At 44.3% G+C, this 22422-nt stretch overlaps 1 protein-coding gene across 2 annotated transcripts in view; it reads right to left on the reverse strand.

The window, feature by feature from the left end:
- plcg2 (phospholipase C, gamma 2) overlaps window positions 1-22422 on the reverse strand; it is a 64526-nt gene that overhangs the window by 9012 nt on the left and 33092 nt on the right. The window contains exons 1-19 of one of the 2 annotated variants that reach the window (XM_041890057.2): window positions 11591-11927; window positions 7547-7744; window positions 7212-7361; window positions 6951-7044; window positions 6777-6824; window positions 6573-6657; window positions 6055-6135; window positions 4395-4438; window positions 4191-4263; window positions 3947-4048; window positions 3735-3853; window positions 2278-2363; window positions 2039-2156; window positions 1730-1898; window positions 1409-1504; window positions 1119-1199; window positions 779-948; window positions 482-682; window positions 65-365 (exon numbers count right to left, since the gene is read on the reverse strand). In XM_041890057.2, coding sequence (XP_041745991.1) covers window positions 65-365; window positions 482-682; window positions 779-948; window positions 1119-1199; window positions 1409-1504; window positions 1730-1898; window positions 2039-2156; window positions 2278-2363; window positions 3735-3853; window positions 3947-4048; window positions 4191-4263; window positions 4395-4438; window positions 6055-6135; window positions 6573-6657; window positions 6777-6824; window positions 6951-7044; window positions 7212-7361; window positions 7547-7736 — 2208 coding nt within the window. In that variant the 5' untranslated portion in view covers window positions 7737-7744; window positions 11591-11927. Of the gene's footprint in view, window positions 1-64; window positions 366-481; window positions 683-778; window positions 949-1118; window positions 1200-1408; window positions 1505-1729; window positions 1899-2038; window positions 2157-2277; window positions 2364-3734; window positions 3854-3946; window positions 4049-4190; window positions 4264-4394; window positions 4439-6054; window positions 6136-6572; window positions 6658-6776; window positions 6825-6950; window positions 7045-7211; window positions 7362-7546; window positions 7745-11590; window positions 11928-22422 lie in introns of those variants that run through there. The other variant, XM_041890056.2, reaches the window with a different exon arrangement.

Raw genomic sequence — 22422 nt, forward strand, 5'->3', positions numbered from 1 at the left:
TCTCCCATCCTCTTTTTCCCTTAGTTTCTCCTGCCTCCAGTCTCTCCCCGTCCCCCTCTCTCACCGTGCTGAAGCGGCTGACCAGTTCCGGTGTGACAGGGTAGCGTAGTTTGATCTTGCGATACAGAGGCTTCTTACGGAAGTAGTTGACCAGCTCCACCAGGCTCTCGAACTCAGTGGTGGTTCCCAGCACGTACAAAGAGCCATCCTTCTGGATCCGACAGTGCTTCACCTTCCCATCACCTCTGAAGGTGATAGCGTAGGAGTCGCCCTCCTCTCTCTGTCTGATGAGGAAGGCTCCGTCCCGGGGGATTCTCAACAGATAGTCCTCTGCCTCCCCTCTGCTCAGGTTACTATAGAACCACCTGACCACCACAACACACAGAGATAGAATCTATGTGTAAGTGTGTGCATTTTTGTGTACCTGTGTGCATGTTTAAATTTAGACATACTCTATGTCAGATGACCCTGTGTAACTCACCCTTCCAGTAGGTGTGGGTTGGGCCGAGGCACAGCCTCAGTGAGGCGCAGGTCAAAGTCGTGGCAGCGGAGGGGCATGTCGCGATAGTGCTGGATCAGTGCGTAAACACTGGGGAAGTGCAGGTTATCAGTCAGGAAGTAGAAGGTGTGTCCTCCCTCTGAGCCAGAGCGGATACGACAGTGCTGGACCCTCCCACTGCGCCTACAGTAGAACACACCGAAAACAGACATCAGCACAGCAGAGTCTTAAACACAGGACACACATAATGGCAGTAGAGCTGCAGCCAAGCTGGCGTACCAGAATGAGAGGGTGAAGTCTGTCACAAAGGTGTCGCTTTCTCGGACCAGGAAGGTGCCATCCCTGCCTCCCGACTCAGCACAGAACTCCTGAAGCAGCCTCTCTGCTGTCTGCCTCCCCTCACTCATCCTCCCATGGAACCAGGGCTCAGACGTGTGGAGCTCTGGGGACTACAGCATAGAGGGAGGGAGGGAGGGAGTTTTGGAAGAAAGGTAGGAAGGTAGGAAGGCGGGAGGGAGAGGAGGACGATACAAATGAGTCATAATTATGTAATATTAAATACCGTGACAATGATCATTTGTTTACTACAATTAGAATTGAACTATTCTCTGTTGTTTACCTTCCTGAGCTCCTCCTCCTCCTCCTCCTCTGCATAGTAGAGTGTGTCATCTGAAATCACACAGTAGTGCTTGTTCCATCGCTACAGGTGGACAAACAGGCACAATGTCAGAATAGTCGACAATTGCAACCATCACAACAACATATTCACTAACAACACTAACAATGCTATGACTATGAAACAAATACATTCATATACAACACACTTCCTGAACCAAATAGGCCTACAGACTTCTAAGGAACTAGCTTGGAACCATATCATGTTAACAGGACAAGCGGTCTCTAAGTTACCTGGTCCACTGGGTCCCAGATATGCAGGTCTCCTTGCTTCTCTCCCTTCCGGAAGTCCTTTCCGCCGATGCCTCCCTCCACACTCAGTTTCTTGTGCTGTAGGGGAGAGGAGTTGGAGCAGCACAGTGACCACCACAGACCCACCATGCAGGTAATAACTGAATGTAATCTGTATAGCCCATCATATCATGATGATGAATCACTTTACTGTAACACGCTGTACCACATACTACATCGGAAATCGTTTTGCCCTATGACTCAATTCCTCACATTATTCCCTCCCACCACAACCCCCATGGTACCCTCTGGGCTGGCCCTCACCTTGAGGATGATCTTGCCCTTGAGCTGCGTGGGGGAGGGCAGCTGTTCAGCCATCAGCTCCACAGGCTCCATCAGCAGCTTGTCCTGGAATACCTCTCTGAAGATACGAGCCATCTGCCTCTGCTGCTCTATGGGACAGTGCTCTTCGATGGAGAGAATCACAGGGTATCTGACAACAACATCACCACAAAGCTCAGTCAACACAGGCAGAATGTTCTAGAAACATTTACAGTCCTCAGTTGTAAAGCACCTCAGGTGTGGGTATGTTTATTAGTTTGGGTGAGTTTTCTCAGACAGATTGAGACTCACTCAGATGTGACGAAGGCATGGTCATTGATGGCCTTCACCACGTCCTCAAACTTGATCTTGGTAGTCCTGGTCCAGCCATGGTATATGATGGGCTCACCTGGCCCTTCCCAGCAGTCCACTATAGTGCCGCACAACACAAAATAATCCTTTACAACTATAGAAGTAAATTGATAATGTAATGAGGGCAAAGTAAAATATGGCAGGGACTATTTTAGTGAGGTTTAAGCTGTACAACTAACACTCAATACAGCGGCATCCCAGACGCAGACAGCGAACGTAGGCCTCGGTGGACGACTCGCTCCGCAGCTGGTCTCCAGTCAAGTACCTGATGGAAACACAAAACAACATCTTAACAAGAAATAAAACATGCAAACAAATCACAAACAGCATTTGTGTGTTTATTCTAATATCAGTCATAGCCTATTCAGAGTGGCACCACAGGTCCAGTGGTGTGGTGAAAAAATAATTCTGGGGTCCGTAGTTTTTTCTGATCTGGTAAACTAACCAGGTAAAACTCCAGACCTTATACGGTATGACATGATTAATCTGTTGTAAAAAGGTTTAATATGGGCTATGATAGGAAAATAGTTTTTCTAATCATGTCACATGGTTTTTAAAAACTCATGGAAAAACTCCTGGTCTTGGTGAGGATTAAAACCCTGTTAAATTGCCTCAACCTTGTAATTGTTAATATTAATTATATTTTAAGGACTAGGGGCGTTTCCTACACACAAACACAGAGAAACCAACATGATTGGACAATAAAACTCACAGGGCTGAGCTTGCTTTATGCAGGTCTGCATCGTGTAGTCATGCCCTATGCAACTGTAGGCCTAATTAAAAATGTACTCATAGTCTATGTCAGCTATTGTGTTTAGACCTATTGATTAATTCCTGTTTTGGATTGAAAAAGTATAGGTAGCCTACTCAGCCCAGGTTTTAATATAAACCACATTTTATCTCATTCAAATTTTGTCACAAACAAATGGGCTATAAATACACAACGTTACCTCTTGGTTTACCCTGGCCAGAGGGACAGGGCACATAGGCTAGACTATACAGCTGCTGTTGTTAGTAGCTTACAGTTGATCAGACTGTAAAATAGTATAGTTTCCATGCAATACAGCAAGTCATATCGCTAATGTTTAGGTCTATAGGCTGCTGCATTTAGATTTTGCTCGTGTCTGTTGGGAGTGATGTGTTATCACGGTTGCTTAATAAATACTGGAGGAAATTGGAGATCCCACTTAGAGCTTTGTGCGTTGCGCCCTGCCCGCGCGAGCTGCGATTTCCGCGAATCTGATTGGTCAAGACACGCAAAGAGCCTGCAGCAGCACTCTGATTTGAAGGACAGAGAAATTGTGCGCAAGTTGACAAATCATGAGGCAAATCGGTCTAAAAAGCAGCACTTTGCCCCTTTTTTAAACGCTTTGCATAGATATATTTTATTAAACTAAATCAGAAGTGGTGTGGCACAGCCACACCTGATGAAAAGTGCTGTGGCAAATGCAGCCTCGCCACACTTTTTCCAGCGGCCCTGAGCCTATTCATTACACAGGTTTACAGTATTGCTGAAATTCTTTACTGTGCTGACAACTGTACTTACACTTGGTGTGAAACACTGATTCAAAAAAAGTTAAGTAGTGTTAATTTCATAGTGTTGTGTTGTATTTTTGTGTTATGTGGCGGTACTGACGTGTTGTGTGAGGAATTGATCCAGTAGTGGGACAGCGGGTTGTTCATATCCAGGTTGCACATCTCTGAGTATTTCTCATCCCAAATCGAGTTCTCCTTAGAGAAGAGGAAACTGAGGAACTAAAGTGAGAGAAGAGAGAGAGAGTGCTGTGACAAACATAACACATCATTCTCCACTCCCCATACACACACACATCAAACACTGTGTCCCACCTCGCTGACGGTGAACTCTGGATCGTTGGTCTTCCTCATGGTGTCGTCTATAAAGGTGGTCATCAGCTCTCTGACCTGGTTCAGGTCATTGGCCCACGACTCCTGAGAAAGAGAAACGTAGAGAGTGAGGAAAATAGAGGGAACATTTTTAAATAAAGGTAATGATAAAAGGTAACAGGTTAAACACTGAAGGAAACAGACCCAGTTTTACCAATTTGATTATTGATAGATAGCTTGATCTTACCTTCTGCTGGTACAGAAGGAACCGTTGGAAATCATGGAGAAGAACTGCAGAGGCATCAGGTTTATCTGTACTACTACAGTAGGGAAAAACCACAACACACCAACATACTGTCAACAAGACTCAAGTTTACCGGTATAATAAAGCTGAGTAAATTATTAATTGTGATTGTAGAACTACATCTTTCAATGAAAGAGAAAGACCCACCCCATGATGAAAGCACATGACTCCCTTTTAAACTCCTCGAGAATCTGATGAAACATATCCACACACAAGTTACAAGTCAATACACAGTCACACACACACACACACTGGTTGACGGCACAAAGTACAGTGGGGAAAAAAAGTATTTAGTCAGCCACCAATTGTGCAAGTTCTCCCATTTAAAAAGATGAGAGAGGTCTGTAATTTTCATCATAGGTACACGTCAACTATGACAGACAAATTGAGGAAAAAAAATCCAGAAAATCACGACCAAAGAGCTGTCAAAGGACACCAGAAACAAAATTGTAGACCTGCACCAGGCTGGGAAGACTGAATCTGCAATAGGTAAGCAGCTTGGTTTGAAGAACTCAATTGTGGGAGCAATTATTAGGAAATGGAAGACATACAAGACCACTGATAATCTCCCTCGATCTGGGGCTCCACGCAAGATCTCACCCCGTGGGGTCAAAATGATCACAAGAACGGTGAGCAAAAATCCCAGAACCACACGGGGGACCTAGTGAATGACCTGCAGAGAGCTGGGACCAAAGTAACAAAGCCTAACATCAGTAACACACTACGCCGCCAGGGACTCAAATCCTGCAGTGCCAGACGTGTCCCCCTGCTTAAGCCAGTACATGTCCAGGCCCGTCTGAAGTTTGCTAGAGTGCATTTGGATGATCCAGAAGAGGATTGGGAGAATGTCATATGGTCAGATGAAACCAAAATATAACTTTTTGGTAAAAACTCAACTCGTCATGTTTGGAGGACAAAGAATGCTGAGTTGCATCCAAAGAACACCATACCTACTGTGAAGCATGGGGGTGGAAACATCATGCTTTGGGGCTGTTTTTCTGCAAAGGGACCAGGATGACTGATCCGTGTAAAGGAAAGAATTAATGGGGCCATGTATCGTGAGATTTTGAGTGAAAACCTCCTTCCATCAGCAAGGGCATTGAAGATGAAACGTGGCTGGGTCTTTCAGCATGACAATGATCCCAAACACACCTCCCGGGCAACGAAGGAGTGGCTTCATAAGAAGCATTTCAAGGTCCTGGAGTGGCCTAGCCAGTCTCCAGATCTCAACCCCATAGAAAATCTTTGGAGGGAGTTGAAATTCTGTGTTGCCCAGCGACAGCCCCAAAACATCACTGCTCTAGAGGAGATCTGCATGGAGGAATGGGCCAAAATACCAGCAACAGTGTGTGAAAACCTTGTGAAGACTTACAGAAAACGTTTGACCTGTGTCATTGCCAACAAAGGGTATATAACAAAGTATTGAGAAACTTTTGTTATTGACCAAATACTTATTTTCCACCATCATTTGCAAATAAATTCATTAAAGATCCTACAATGTGATTTTCTGGATTTTTTTCTCATTTTGTCTGTCATAGTTGACGTGTACCTATAATGAAAATTACAGGCCTCTCTCATCTTTTTAAGTGGGAGAACTTGCGCAATTGGTGGCTGACTAAATACTTTTTTCCCCACTGTATGTCTAATCATATTAAACATGCAAAATGTGATATGCTAGCTAACACTTCCGATGTGAACACACATATCAACACATACTGTAAGAGAAGTGAAACTGTCAGTAATTTATGGTATCTGTTCAGGTTTTTCTACTTAGAGAGTGAAGTAGTGCAGTAATATTCTGACTCACATCTTTCTGATCAAACATTAGAATATTGTAGAATTTATGAAACTGCTCAAAGTCCAGGACATCTTTCCTGGCTCCAATTTCCTGGAATAAAAAAGAGGGAGATGGACAATGTTTGGTTCAGAATACTACAATTTATTTTATTACATACATACTTCAATTCTATTACAATTGAGAGATCCCTTGAGTGCCCAAGATCACTTATTATCATCTAAAATAACTAATGAATATAATTAATTCTACTGCCCAAGGTTTTAACTGGCCAAGGAGGGAGGGAAACTTCAGCTCCTTGGTTCTACAACTCATTAAAGCTTTGGCAGCAGTGTGGTCCTCTGTAGCTCAGCTGGTAGAGCACGGCGCTTGTAACGCCAAGGTAGTGGGTTCGATCCCCGGGACCACCCATACACAAAAATGTATGCACGCACGACTGTAAGTCACTTTGGATAAAAGCGTCTGCTAAATGGCATATTATTATTATTATAGGATGAGGGTGTGAAGAGGGATGAAAAGGGGATGGGTACCGAGAACTTTTCCTTTAGGGAACGTGTGCCGGGGACCTTGTAGTTGAGCTGTGGCAGAAGAGACTTCACCTCCTTCAAGGTGATTCTGAGGAGAACAAATGAAAAGAACAATGGATTGAATTGGGCAGAATGGGAATTGGCATAAAAAGTGGTATAATTAAGTAGAGGATTAAATCCATTTTTGAGGGTTGAAACTGTTCTTACCTGTTCTTTTTAGTCTGATTGATAGAATACATCTGTTTCCTCAACCAGCTGGAAACAACAAACAATATGGTCAGTAATTGTCAGTTATCGTCCATATAATGGGTGTGTACAGTATATGGGTTTAGGTTTGTGTTTGTGGTCTTTTCACGTGTGTGTATGTGTGTGTGTGTTCACCTCTCTATGATGTCTGGTGTGGGGGCCACCAGTGTCTCCTGTCTAAGTAACTCCAGGCCTGTCAGCCATTTCTCTGCGTCATCCACAGTGTCAGCTGTCAATCAACACAGACTATTACTGTTACAAGCTTGATTATCCAATATAACCTACAACAAACTATCCATATTCAATCAATAGGCTATCATCAACAAAATTATGTTGTATGGCATCAAATAAACACAGAAAATCTGACATACTCTGCACCCTCACACACACACTTACCGCCAAGGCTTATGGTGTTAAGAACAAATTGGGACCCATAGAAGATGGTGAAGCAGGTATTCTCATCATGTTTGTCCTTGCCATCTCTGAACCTCTCAAAGTCCTTTGAGTTCCTCCCTGGGCGAATCTCCCGTATCTCAGACAGGTCCACTGAAACCGTACTCATCATTGTTACTCACTCTCTCACATACTCTCCCTCTCCCTCACACACATCCCTATCCACACACCACATCTCTTAATGTACTCACAGTCCCTCTCTTCTCATTGCTCATCATGTTTTAGGGTTAGGGTTGGGATTCGAGTTAGACTTAGGGTAAAGATTCAGGGTTACTCACAGACACCATCATTCTTGTCTGCTGTTCGGGTCCAGGCCACCTGCCTGGTCTCCATGATGACCTGCACAGTAAGGCGCTCTACCTTCTGGCGGAACACGGTCATGACGATACCCATCTCCAGGTCCCTCTTGACTAGACTCTTCCTGTACTCTGTCAGCTCTCCCTGCTGGTTTCGCCCCAGCCCCGCCATTTCTGGCCCTGTGGAATGAGCCCATACTCTACTTATAGTAGGGATGCAATGGTTCACTATGTCCACGGTTTTGTTCAGTGAATCATTAAACACCTACCTTATAGCCTCTCCATGAAGCTGTTTCACGATTCATGGTTTCATCATGTCAAACAGAGGACGAGGAAGCAACTACAGGCCAGTACAGTCATAAAGCATGTTTTTATTTGACAATTTTAAATATTTCAGGAGGTGCATAGTGTACAGTGGCAGTATATTATGTTCATTTGCATTGATTACTTGTTAGGCGTCATATCTATGTTTATAACATGGGGGGGAAAAATATTTTATTTGCTTGATAACAGATCTGTAACTTGTAACAACTCTACATTGCATTGTATATTAGCTTATTTATAACCTCAAAATATATATATTTTCAATTATAAAACTGGTTGTTTGGATCCTGGATGCTGATTGGACGAGCAGCGTTCAAAGCTACGCTGTATTGGCGGTCACAGACACATTAATGCCTGCTAACAGTTCCATCTGAAAATGATCACTGCGCCTCCATAAGAATATCACGTTCATGTTGGTGTCCGAATCATCTCTTATATTTATCTCAACTCGCATATAATTTCCCCTTGCTTCCTGCCTTTCATTTACTTTGGTACAGCGGGGGTTAATATAAACCTCGCTGTCTGCCTGTCCGACCTCGGAAACAAAGTTTCACTTTTGAATTTCAATCTCTGTCGTAGTACCATACCTAAAGTGAACTGTGTCCAGACAAGACAACTTTTTCTGAGCCAGTCGAAATCACGCATCAACGTCATTATCATGGACATTGAGCTAATGATGCGCGATCTCGCCTGGCATTAAAAATGTGCTCTCTCGTCAGGACACTGTTGTTCAGAGGAGCTAGCTAACAACACAGCTAACACAATCACTTCAAACTGAAGCTGGAAAGACTGCAAACTATCTGCATTTCGTTTAGTTTTACCTGTTTTCTATTGACATTTCTTTGTATATATCCATAAAAATGATGCCAGCTGATTCATGATTTCGACTGGCTGAGAAAAGCTGTCTGCCTGTCTGTCTCGTCCAGACACATTCATTACTATGGGACAGTTGGAGATCGAATTTCAATATTGAAACAATGTTGCAAATGTCGGAGAGACAGACAGCAAGGTTTATACAAATATCCGCGGTTGAAAACCAAATGCTAGTCTAAAGGAAATGGGAGATAATGTCTAGATGCTTTTTATAACGGAGATCAAGTTTATAAATTGCCTGGCAAAATAAAAAACTGAAATATCAAATTTACATATAAATATTCAGACCCTTTACTCAGTACTTTGTTGAAGCACCTTTGGCAGTGATTACAACCTCGTGTCATCTTGGGTTTGATGTTACAAACTTGGCACACCTGTATTTGGGGAGTTTCTCCCATTCTTCTCTGCAGATGCTCTCAAGCTCTGTCAGGTTGGATGGGGAGCGTCGCTGCACAGCTATTTTCAGATCTCTCGCCACTCAAGGACATTCAGAGACTTGTCCCGAAGCTACTCCTGCGTTGTCTTGGCTGTGTGCTTAGGATCGTTGTCCTGTTGGAAGGTGAACCTTCGCCCCAGTCTGAGGTCCTGAGCGCTCTGGAGCAGGTTTTCATCAAAGATCTCTCTGTACTTTGCTCATGTTTCCCTCAATCCTGACTAGTCTCCCAGTCCCTGCCGCTGAAAAACATCCCCACAGCATGATGCTGCCACCACCATGCTTCACTGTAGGGATTGTGCCAGGTTTCCTCCAGACGTGACGCTTGGCATTCAGGCCAAAGAGTTCAATCTTTGTTTCATCAGACCAGAGAATCTTGTTTCTCATGGTCTGAGAGTCCTTTAGGTGCCTTTTGGCAAACTCTGTGGCTGGCCGCTCTACCATAAAGGCCTGATTGGGTTCGGGTTATGGTGCTGCAGAGATGGTTGTGGTCCTCTGTAGCTCAATTGTTAGAGCATGGCGCTTGTAACGCCAGGGTAGTGGGTTCAATCCCCGGGACCACCCATACGTAAAAATGTATGCACACATGACTGTAAGTCGCTTTGGATAAAAGCGTCTGCTAAATGGCATATTATTATTATTATTGTCCTTCTGGAAGTTTCTCCCATCTCCACAGAGGAACTCAGGATCTCTGTCAGAGTGACCATCGGGTTATTGGTCACCTCCTTGACCAAGGCCCTTTTCCCCCGATTGCTCCGTTTGGCCGGATCAGCCAGCTCTAGGAAGAGTCTTGGTGGTTCCAAACTTCTCCATTTAATAATGATGGAGGCCACTGTGTTCTTGGGGACTTTCAATGCTGCAGAAATGTTTTGGTACCCTTCCCCAGATCGGTGCTTCGACACAATCCTGTCTCGGAGCTCTACGGACAATTCCTTCGACCTCATGGCTTGGTTTTTGCTCTGACATGCACTGTCAACTGTGGGACCTTATATAGACAGGTGTGTGCCTTTCCAAATCATGTCCAATCAATTGAATGTACCACAGATGGACTCCAATCAAGTTGTAGAAACATTTCAAGGATGAGCAATGGAAACAGGATGCACCTGAGCTCAATTTCGAGTCTCATAGCAAAGGGTCTGAATACTTATGTAAATAAGGTATTTCTGTTTTTTATTTGTAATATATTTGCAAAAATGTATAAAAACCTGTTTTCGCTTTGTCATTATGGGGTATTGTGTGTAGATTGATGAGGAACATTTTTAATTTAATCCATTTTAGAATAAGGCTGTAAGGTAACAACATGTGGTAAAAAGGGAAGGGGTCTGAATACTTTCCGAATGCACTGTACATTTCAACCAAGAGCAACAGCTCTAGCAGCTATGTGTTCTACTTTCCAAACCACAACATTTAACAACCAACCTTTTTCGTTTTTTCTGTTAACTGGCAGTCTCTTAGTGTGAGGGAGGGAAAGTTATTTGCACCTCTACGTTTTTAGGCTTTATGGTATATGGTATGGTGGTTGTGTACAAATGGAAGCAAACTTTGTGCCGGAATACTGAGGGGTAATATTATATGAGTGTGTCAGACCTGATTCCATGTAGCACTCATTATTTACATTGCAAATGAGCAGCAGGCGCAGTGGATGGATGGACCCAGAGAGAGAAGTGAAGTATTAACCCAGAACTATTTCAATATCTTTCCTGAGGAAACCTTTGCTCTCAACGGTTGCTGTCCCCTTAAAGGGCTATCCACAACATTTACACAAAGTAGTTTCCTGATACACCACAAGAACATAGCCAACAACACACACATAAACCATAAGCATAACTGATGGTTCACTACTTCCTTCTGTAAAAGAGGTATCAAGTGTAGTTTAGACCAAATGTGATACCAATCAACACCGTGGCACTCCCCATGTCTTGATGTACCATATGAGAGACAATACAATACAGGTATGTCAAAATATGATGTAAATTGTAACCCTGATTACATTAGGCACATCATTGATTAAAATCCCCACTTTTTTAGGTTATTGGTGTTTGCTATCCACAATTGAATTATCATGAAAGTAGATGCAGCTTGCTGGACAATTACTCCAAGTGTTAAGATGAATTTCGGGTGTATGACATAACGGGTTCCTTGGAAATTCATATTTTAATAGATTAGGGAAAATTAGATCGACATTTGGAAGCGCAGCAGGTGTTCCGTCTTATATTAGGAAGGTTCACACAATCACACCCCACAAGACCCCTGCCAGAGACCATTACGGGCGAAGAAAATCCATCACCTTCAACGCTCCACTTGAAACTAAAAGCGGATTTCCCCGTTGTCACACTGCTCTCACTTTGCTGTACATTTCCACACCCACAAAAAAACGGAGAAGGTTAAAGACTTACCCAATAAATGAAACAACCAATGTTATAGCTGTAAAGTAGCCTCTTGTATAAATTAATTCATGCTTTTAACGCTTGAGAAAATAAAAATTCTACAGTCTTTCAAACAGTCCTAACCCAGCCGCGAAATGGTCAGTTCCTCAATTCTTTGTGTACAAGGAAGTAAAGTTAACTTGCATTATAGGCATAGCAGTAATAAAAAGATCCGGAAGTACGGGTATCTATGCAAAGTCCCCTTGGACGCAAGAGTATTTGGCGACACAGCTGCATTGAAAGGTTTCAGCTTTTTGGTGAAGTCAAATTATTGGCCTATGATGAAGTAGTTATTGGAAGTCCTTTGACTGTCTATACATGGGCAAATTGTTGTAAATATATATAATGGTCACTGATGGCAATGTTTGTCTCAAACTCTTATCTCTTAAAACTCTATCTCTTAAGTGAAAGCATCCCTCGTGGTTACAGTGATAGGCTGAAAAGATCGAAACCACCTGCTGTGCCTGTTGAGAAGCAGGAGAGCGAGTTTATTCTAGAGCAGCAGCGCTGCACCGCACTCAATTGATAATTTGAGAGATCTCGACCACAGTTTGTTTAATCTGTTGATAATTTGAATCTATATTATTTACCAATGAACCATTCCTATTAACCCATTCACGTCATTGTACTATATTCAGTACAATATCAAAATGCGCCACAGAACAAATCCTGTTTGGCTTAATTGCATGAAATTTGATGTCAACACAGTTAGTACAAGTGTCTAAATAGGCCACATTTAAATGGTAAGATTGTCATTATCTGTCATACTTCCTGTGTCAATCAAAGATGGGATTTTTAGGAAATTAGAAAAAATCCTTAAAATGACTTCAGCATATGTATTTTGAATGATAAAAATTGTTGTTTAGATCATGGATGCTGATTGGACAAGCAGCGTTCCAAGCTGTATTTACCATCACAGGAATTCTATGCCTGCTAACAGTTCCATCTGAAAATTATCAATGCACCTCTATAAGAATATCATGTTCATGTTGCTGTCCGAATAATCTCTTGTATTTATCTCAACTCGCACATTATTTCCCCTTGCTTCCTGCTTAGCATTTAGTTTGGTACAGCGGAAGATCATATAAACCTCTGTACCATACATGGAGAGTGAATAGTGCCCAGACAAGACTAGACAACTTTTTCTGTGCCAGGCGAAATCACGCTTAAAAGTTAATATAATGGGACATATCCAAGTAAATGTAAAAAAGCTCAATCAAACAAACATGCAGCTAGTGTATTGTCATTCCAGGTTAAAATGACTGAGTTAGCTGAAGCTAGCTAGCGACAATACAGTTATTATCTATCCTGCATAGCAACCATTTTGTTTAGAACAGATTACAAGTACTTTTGCATAGCAACTATGAAAAAAATTTTTGGACTGGGTCTGTAGCAACATGTCCAAAATAACTAACAACCAGATTTTTGCCTGGACTATATCTTCTGGAGGAAGAATGAAATTGTATGAATTTACTTATTAAAATAACGTTGTAATGAAAATATGCAATTCATTGTTATTTTAATATGTTGGTAACAGTTTATAAAAGCATTATACAATGGACATAATGCCTATTTACTCTTTTCCATCTGACTGCACAATCCACTGTCTCGTCAGCCCGGCCAGGCAATTTATAAACTTGATCTCCACTATAAAAAGCATCTAGACATTATCTCACATTTCTTTTAGACTAACATTTCGTTTTCAACAGCGGAGATTTGTATAAACCTTGCTGTCTGTCTCTCCGACATTTGCAACATTGTTTCAATATTCAAATTAGATCTCCAGCTGTCGCATAGTAATGAACGTGTCGGGAGTCGGGTTGAGACAGACAGGCAGGCAGCTTTTCTCAGCCAGTCGAAATCATGAATCAGTATAATTTCTATGGATATATACAAATAAATATAAATAGAAAACAGGTCAAACGAAATGCAGCTAGTTTGCAGTCTTTACAGCTTCAGTTTGAAGTGATTGTGTTAGCTGTGTTGCTGGCTAGTTCCTCTGAACAGTGTCCTGACGAGAGAGCACATTTTCTATTCCAGGTGAAATCGCACATCATTAGCTCATTGTTATGGATGTATCCAAATAAATGTCACTTGAAAACAGCTTAAACCACGGCTGGCCCGCTCATTAGGCAGGATTAGGCAGCCGCCTATGGTGGCAGATTGACGAAGGCGGCACCTCCAACAACAGCACATAAAACCTCACATAAATCTACCCAAAAACAATAACAATTTCTCTCAACCAGTGGCATATGGGCATTTTAGGTGAACGCTGATGACACCCTTTGATCTAACATAAATTATGTAGCAGATATAGGATATGGTAGAAAGAACATGTGGCCTTTTCTGCAGTCTACAAACTGGAGATAAAATGTATGACAATGTAATGAGACGGACACTTTTTACATCATGCAGGTTTCTCCAATCAAATAGCCTAACCTAAATGGCGCTCAATCAAATAAAAAATGCGCTGTCATGTTAACAAACAACATATCCTAAAAACAGGACAGGTCAAAGTAAAATGGACAATATGGAATGGACAATCACAACTGTTGTCTAGGAGTTTCACCCCATTGTCATGATCAGTGGTTTCAAGTTTGTATCCGTACATTTTTGACAAGCTGATCATAGTGAAAAAGAAAATACTTCTGCATTTCCCGCTGTGTAAAAATTGTAAAGGCTAGCGATAACTCCTGATAAAGTTGGGTAGCTGATATTCAGAGCATAAATAGACAAAGTGATTAGTCACAGGAATCAGGACTAATAAAGCCAATGCGATGGCCTGTTTTACAAATGGATGGGCATTCATAAAATTCAATTTCAGGCAACACTGTAGGCTACACCTCAGTAAGCACGGACCGACACCGACGCATTTTGGACGTCTTTTTTTGGTGCAGTTCCGGAACGGCCTTGATTTCAACATCCATGGACATAGATTTTTGGTCCGGTCCATACCAAATCTGAACCAATCATAGATGTCTATGTTTGGTTCAGGTTCAGAACCTAAATTGATCATAACTTCAATGTCTGGAAAATACATATTTTAGACGTCTTTCCAACTTCATATTGCTTACTGGGACTATTCTAGTCCCTGTAAGCAATACAATGGTTTACCGCCTATGGCGGCAGAACGGCAAGGACCGGTCCTGGCTTAAACTAATGCAAATGCAGCTACTTTGCTGTTATTCTGGCTGCACTGTTTGACGTGACTGTAAGTTAGCCGTAGTTGGCTAGCTAGCAAGCAAGGGATAAGAACGTTGCCAGACAGTATGGCAATAGAACATTTAGAACGAATGACTGCGTCGCGTCCATAGATACAGAACAAAAAGACTTAACGACTGGGTCGCGTCTCTGGCAACCGAACCGATAGAAAGATCGACCAGCCGACTTGGGTAGCAACCCTAGATTTGTGTCGGGACTATATCTCGTGGAAGGATGAAATAGTATGAATAAATTCATCAAAATAGTGTGCAAGAGTGTGCAAAGCTGTCATCAAGGCAAAGGGTGGCTACTTTGAAGAATCTCAAATATAAAATATATCTGTTTAACACTTTTTTGGTTACTACATGATTCCATATGTGTCTTGATGTCTTCACTATTATTCTACAATGTAGAAAATAGTAAAAATAAGAAAAACCCTGGAATGAGTAGGTGTGTCCAAACTTTTGACTGGTACTGTATAGATATATAAAAACAATATCTAAAGAAATCCACACACACACTCTCTTCCACACATACACACCCCTAGAGTACATGAAGTATAAGCAAATCCAATGCAAGTCAATGGTGACTGGAGAGTGAGTCATTTTACAGTGTTCTCCCTCTTTCTCAGATCTTAATCATGTTCAGATCTTAATAATATTTGGTATATACAGTGCTTTCAGAAAGTATTCACCCCTCTTGACTTTTTCCACATTTTGTTGTGTTACAGCCTGCATTTAAAATGGATTAAATTGAGATGTTGTGTCACTGGCCTACACACTGTACCCCATAATATCAAAGTGGAATTATGTTTTTAGAAACTTTTACAAATTAATTAAAAATGAAAAGCTGAAATGTCTTGCGTCAATAAATATTCAACCCCTTTGTTATGGCAAGCCTAAATAAGTACAGGATAAAAAATTTGCTTAACAAGACACATATTAAGTTGCATGGACTCACTCTGTGTCTAATAGTGTTTAACATGATTTTTGAATGACTACCTCATCTCTGTACCCCACAGATACAATTATCTGTAAGGTCCCTCAGTCGAGCAGTGTATTTCAAACACAGATTCAACCACAAAGACCAGGGAGGTTTTCCAATACCTTGCAAAGAAGGGCACATATTGGTAGAGGGGTAAAAATGAAAAGAAGCAGACATTGAATATCCCTTTAAGCATGGTGAAGTTATTAATTATACTTTGGATGGTGTATCAATACACCCAGTCACAAGATACAGGCGCCATTCATAACTCAGTTGCCAGAGAGGCCAATGGTGACTTTAAAACAGTTACAGAGTTTAATGGCTGTGATAGGAGAAAACTGAGGATGGATTAATAACATTGTAGTTACACCACAATACTAACCTAAATGACAGACTGAAAAGAAGGAAGCCTGTACAGAATAAAACATATTCCAAAACATGCATCCTGTTTGCAATAAGGCACTAAAGTAAAACTGCCAAAAAATGTTGCAAAGAAATTAACTTTATGTCCTGAATACAGAGCGTTATGTTTGGGGGAAATCCAACACAACACATCACTGAGTACCACTCTTCATATTTTCAAGCATGGTGGTGGCTGCATCATGTTATGGTATGCTTGTCATCGGCAAGGACTGGGGAGTTTTTTTTAGGATGAAAATAAATGGAATAGAGCTAAGCACAGGCAAAATCGTAGAAGAAAACCTTGTTCAGTCTGCTTTCCAAGACACTGGCAGATAAATTCACCTTTCAGAAAGACAATAACATAAAACACAAGGCCAAAAATACACTGTAATTGCTTACCAAGACGACATTGAATGTTCCTGAGTGGCCTAGTTACAGTTTTGACTTAAATCAGCTTGAAAATCTATGGCAAGACTTGAAAATGGCTGTCTAGCAATGATGAACAACCAACTTCACAGAGCTTGAAAAAATAATGTAAAAAAAGTATTGTACAATCCAAGTGTGCAAAGCTCTTAGAGACTTACCCAGAAAGACTCACTTATCGCTGCAAAAGGTGATTCTAGCATGTATTGACTCAGGGGTGTGAATACTTATGTAAATGAGATATTTCTGTATTTAATTTTCAATAAATTTGCAAACATTTCTAAAAACATGTTTTCACTTTGTCATTATGGGGTATTTTGTGTAGATGGGTGAGAAAATAAAATATATTTATTCCATTTTGAATTCAGGCTGTAACACAACAAAATGTGGAATAAGTCAAACAGTATGAATACTTTCTGAAGGCACTGATATATATATATATATATATATATATATATATATATATATATATGTCACGGAGACCGCCGAGGCTGCTCCTCCTCCTTCCTCGGGCAGGCTTCGGCGTTCGTCGTCCCCGGAGTACTAGCTACTACCGCTTGATGTTTTCGATGTTTGTTTGGTTATGTCTAGTTGGTGCACCTGTCTCGTATTCTGTCTTGATTATGTCTCCTATAAGTTCTCCTGTGTTAGGTTTGCATTTTGTGTGTTATTGTTGTCATGAACCCTGCATCCTGAGTCGGTTCCTGCCTGTGTTGCTATTTTTCTGCTCGGAATCTCCAGTTTCCTGAGGGTTCGTGAACGCTCCCGGCCTGGTTGCCGGGCGACGTTGCTAGGCGGGAGATCTCCCGATTAACCGCACCTGCATCTCATCAGCGGTCTGCACACCTGGTCCTGATCATCACCCTTCTTAAGCCCTGACCTGACATCCATTCCCTGCCGGATCGTTAGCCATGAACAGTATGTTTGTCAGTGTATCAGCCTTGGAGTTTCTAGCGTTAGTTTTGTTGTTTTGCACCTTGTTGGCTTGCCATGTACTTACCTCCGTTTTGTTTCTATCTGCAGTCAATCTCCCGGAACCTTCACCCAACCCCTGCCTGGTTGTCGGCGGCTGCCGAGCCATTCTTGGATCTACCACTGCACCTCCACCAACTCATCTCCGCCGTCCGCTCTGTCCCCTGGATTATTCTACATCGTTTTTTGAATCTGTTAAATAAATACTCACCTTCGTTTCAACTCACCTTGTCCTGGTCTGCTTCTGGGTTCTGGCTTAGTAAACCGTGACAATTGTCGCCTGTCGTGTATGTATAGGTTCTGTGACCTTGGCTTTTGTGGGTTTTACGCACTCGCGTATTTTGTTACGCCTCTTGTGTTTTTGGAGGCTGTTTATTTTGTGTGTACCTTAAGAGGTATTAGTAAAGTCATCTTGACTATTCCTCTGTGTCCTGCGCTTGACTCCACCACCGCATCCACATCAGACCTTGACAGAATAACACACCACCTATGGAGTCAGCAGGAGCAGCAGCGGCGGTGACCGAGTCACTGGAGGAGCGGGTCAGCAGCCAGGACGCCATGATCCACCGACTCGGCGCCGCCATGCAAGAAGTCATGAACACCCTGCGCCGATTGGAGAGAGGAGGCTTGCCCACACCTCCTCCTACCGTACCACCACCATCGGCCAGCCCCATCATACCAGCTCCGGAGTCCAGTGGGATTCGGCTCTCGCTCCCGAGGGCATATGATGGCACCGCAGCCGGGTGTCAGGGTTCCTCCTTCAGGTGGAGCTCTACCTGGCAACCATACACCCGGCGCCCTCGGGATACGAGAGCGTTTCCGCCCTCATCTCCTGTCTCTCCGGCAAGGCTTTGGAGTGGGCCAATGCCGAATGGAGGGGAATAGACGCCGCCACCATCAGCTACGCGGAGTTCTCCCGCCGCTTCAGGGCTGTTTTCGATCATCCTCCAGAGGGTAAAGCGGCGGGGGAGCGTCTGTTCCACCTCCGACAGGGGAAGAGGAGCGCACAGGAGTTCGCCCTGGACTTCCGGACTCTAGCGGCAGATGCGGGGTGGAATGAGAGGGCCTTCATCGACCACTATCGGTGCAGCCTGCGAGAGGACGTTCGACGAGAGTTGGCCTGCAGGGACACCAATTTAACCTTCGACCAGTTGGTGGACATGTCAATCCGTCTGGATACCCTGCTGGCTACCCGCGGACGTCCGGAGTTGGGGCCGTCCATTCCATCCCCCAGCACCTCCGAGCCGAGCCCTATGGAGCTCGGGGGTGCTGGCGCTAGAGAGAGGAGGAGAGAGATCTGGAGGGAGGCCGTACTCTGCACCAACTGTGGCCGTAGAGGACACACTGCGGTTCGGTGCTGGGGAGGGTCTCCAGGGGATCGAGGCAACAGGTCACGCACTGGGGAGTCATTCCAGGTGAGTAGGCGCCCAACTCACCCAGAGCTCTCTGTTGGTCACATGTGTATACCTGTAGTATTCCCCCAGGTTGCATCTCATTCCCAGCATAAGGCGCTAGTCGATTCAGGCGCAGCTGGGAATTTTATTGATCGTAATTTTTGTGTTAAGTTAGGGATTCCCCTCCGACCAGCAGAGCATATGAGCGGAGTGGAGCGGTGAGAATCTCAGCTCCTCGCTCACGGAGCTGTTCACCCCTCCGCTCCCCCCGCTCAAAGCCACATCAGGCCAGTCCGCTCATTATCGTTCAGCGCTCAACGCAGTTTGCATCGCGCTCCACTCAAATCGCCCCCCGCTCACTCCAAAAAAGGAACAAAATCTGCATGTATTTCACTTTTAGCTTAAACCACAGCCTTACTTTATCTCCCGAATTTGTTGCATACAGACTCATCTCGGATTATCCATTCTGTCTTGAAACGGGGATCTAACACTGACGCTAAAATGAGATGTTAATCAGTATAGTATATTCCATAGCGAATTGACACGTTGTTTGCCAATGTTTCTGCAAAAGCAGCGATGCCCATTGGAAGTGCAGCGTGAGTGTAATCGGTGAGCAGGGATTTGATTTCTGTGACAGCAGGGAGGATCATCCCCAGGTTCCCCAGCTCCTTCTGCATTTTGTCTGTGAGGTCTGCTAGTGGTGTCAGCACACTGACAAGGTGCGTCAGCTGCCGTACTTGATTCAGGGTGATGTTAGCAACATTAGACTTGAGTTTGTTTTACCATAACGGGTCTTTTTGGAACAACCGGATGAACGACTGAATCATCCGCAGCTGGCTGCTCCATCGAATGGCGCAGGCATTTGTGGGGCGGACACCTAATTGGTCGGTTTCCTCTGTGCTCTTGCGTACACTTTTCACCAGGTGCCCGACTTTCACTAACAGCCTATTAATGTTGTCGTGCTTGTTAACGGCGTTTTTGATCGCCAGCTGAAGCATGTGAATGGGGCATCTCAGATGTAAATTTGACAAAGTAAAGTACTGATTTATCATAGTTTCTTGGGGGAGTGTAGCCCGGTTGAGCTGCGCTGGCGAAGTGTTGCATCCCTTCGCGTTCTCCTTTACTCAGCGGTTCATAGTCCATGAAAATCATTTCAAAAAATGCTACATCCAGCTCTCTTTTTCTCTCCCTTGTTATGGTTGGGCCTTTGCGTGCAGTGAATAAACTTTTGAATTCCTCAACCCTTTTCTCTTGTTGCTGCTGCTGCTCCTCTCGCTCTATAAAATACAAATTAATGGACGACACAAATTAAATTAAACAGATGGATTCTGGGTCAGGCTTGAGCATGCTTCAGACTCGTGGTGTGAGCGAGCGAAATTGGAGCGGGACATAGGGCGACGCTCTGTCCTTTTAAAAATGCCGCTCTGCGCTCTGTTCAAAATCCGTCCGCTCACGCTCCACGCTCGCTCCCGCTCCACTCCGCTCATATGCTCTGCCGACCAGTAGATGTGTCTTTCCCGATTCATGCCTTAGATAGCCGTCCGTTGGGATCTGGGTTGATTAGGGAGGTCACAGCGCCACTAAGGATGAAGGCGCAGGAGGGTCATGAGGAGATCATTCAGTTATATCTGATCGACTCTCCTGCGTATCCCGTGGTGCTGGGGCTTCCTTGGTTAATCGCCCATGACCCCACCATTTCGTGGCAACAGAGGGCTCTCAAGGAGTGGTCTGCCCAGTGTGTTGGGCGATGTCTAGGTGTTTCCGTAGGGGCGACCACGGTGGAGAGTCCGAACCAATTGCCCGCACTGCACATTCCTCCTGAGTATGATGATTTGGCACTAGTGTTTAGCAAGACTAGGGCGACGCGATTGCCACCTCATAGACAGGGGGATTGTGCGATAGACCTCCAGGCAGGTGCTGCACTTCCGCGTAGTCATGTGTATCCTCTGTCTCAAGAGGAGAAGGTGGCTATGGAGACATACATAGCCGAGTCTCTGAGACAGGGATACATACGGCCCTCCACTTCCCCTGCGTCCTCAAGTTTCTTTTTTGTGAAGAAGAAGGATGGAGGGTTGCGCCCGTGTATTGATTACTGTAGTCTCAATCAGATCACTGTGAAATACAGTTATCCACTCCCTCTGATTGCGAGTATGACGGAATCATTACACGGAGCGCGTTTCTTCACAAAACTGGATCTCAGGAGCGCCTACAACTTGGTGCGCATTAGGGAGGGAGATGAATGGAAGACAGCATTTAGTACCACCTCGGGTCACTACGAGTATCTCGTCATGCCATACGGGTTAATGAATGCTCCTTCAGTCTTCCAATCCTTTATGGACGAGATCTTCCAGGATTTGCATGGGCAGGGTGTAGTAGTGTATATTGACGACATACTAGTTTACTCTTCTACACGAGCCGAGCATGTAGCCCTGGTGCGTCGAGTGTTGGGTAGGCTGTTGGAGCATGACTTGTATGTCAAGGCAGAGAAATGTCTGTTTTTCCAGGAGTCCATCTCCTTCCTGGGCCATCGATTGTCCGCGTCAGGGGTGGAGATGGAGATTGACCGTGTTTCAGCCGTGCGTAATTGGCCGACTCCAACCACGGTTAAGGAAGTGCAGCGGTTTTTGGGTTTTGCCAATTACTACCGGAGGTTTATCCGGGGTTTTGGACAGGTGGCAGCTCCCATCACCTCCCTGCTGAAGGGGGGCCCGGCGCGTTTGCAGTGGTCAGCTGAGGCGGACAGGGCGTTTGGTAAACTGAAGGACCTGTTCACCTCTGCTCCGGTGCTGGCGCATCCGGATCCCGCTTTAACGTTCCAGGTGGAGGTGGACGTGTCAGAGGCCAGTATTGGGGCTGTACTGTCTCAACGCTCAGGCACCCCCCCTAAACTCCGGCCCTGCGCTTTTTGCTCTAGCCCTAAAGGTGTGGAGGCATTGGCTTGAGGGGGCTCAACACCCTTTTCTCATTCTGACAGACCATCGTAACCTGGAGTACATCCGGGCAGCTAGGAGACTGAACCCTCGTCAGGCTAGGTGGACCATGTTTCTGGCCCGGTTTGCGTTTAAGCTCACTTACATCCCAGGGTCCCAGAACGGTAAGGCAGACGCCCTGTCCCGGCGATATGATGCAGAGGAGAGGTCCATTGAGCCCACGCCCATACTGCCGGAGTCTTGTCTGGTGGCACCGGTGGTGTGGGAGGTCGATGCGGAGATCGAGCGGGCGTTGCGCACCGACCCTACTCCTCCAGATTGTCCGGTGGGGCGGACGTACGTTCCGCTCGAGATTCGTGATCGTCTCATATATTGGGCTCATACGTCACCCTCCTCTGGACACCCTGGTATCGGCCGGACAGTGCACTGCCTTAGTGACAAGTACTGGTGGCCAACATTGGCTAAGGACGTGAGGGTTTATGTCTCCTCCTGCTCG

This window comes from Coregonus clupeaformis, chromosome 29 (genome assembly GCF_020615455.1).
Source record: "Coregonus clupeaformis isolate EN_2021a chromosome 29, ASM2061545v1, whole genome shotgun sequence".
Classification (NCBI taxonomy): Eukaryota; Metazoa; Chordata; class Actinopteri; order Salmoniformes; family Salmonidae; genus Coregonus; species Coregonus clupeaformis.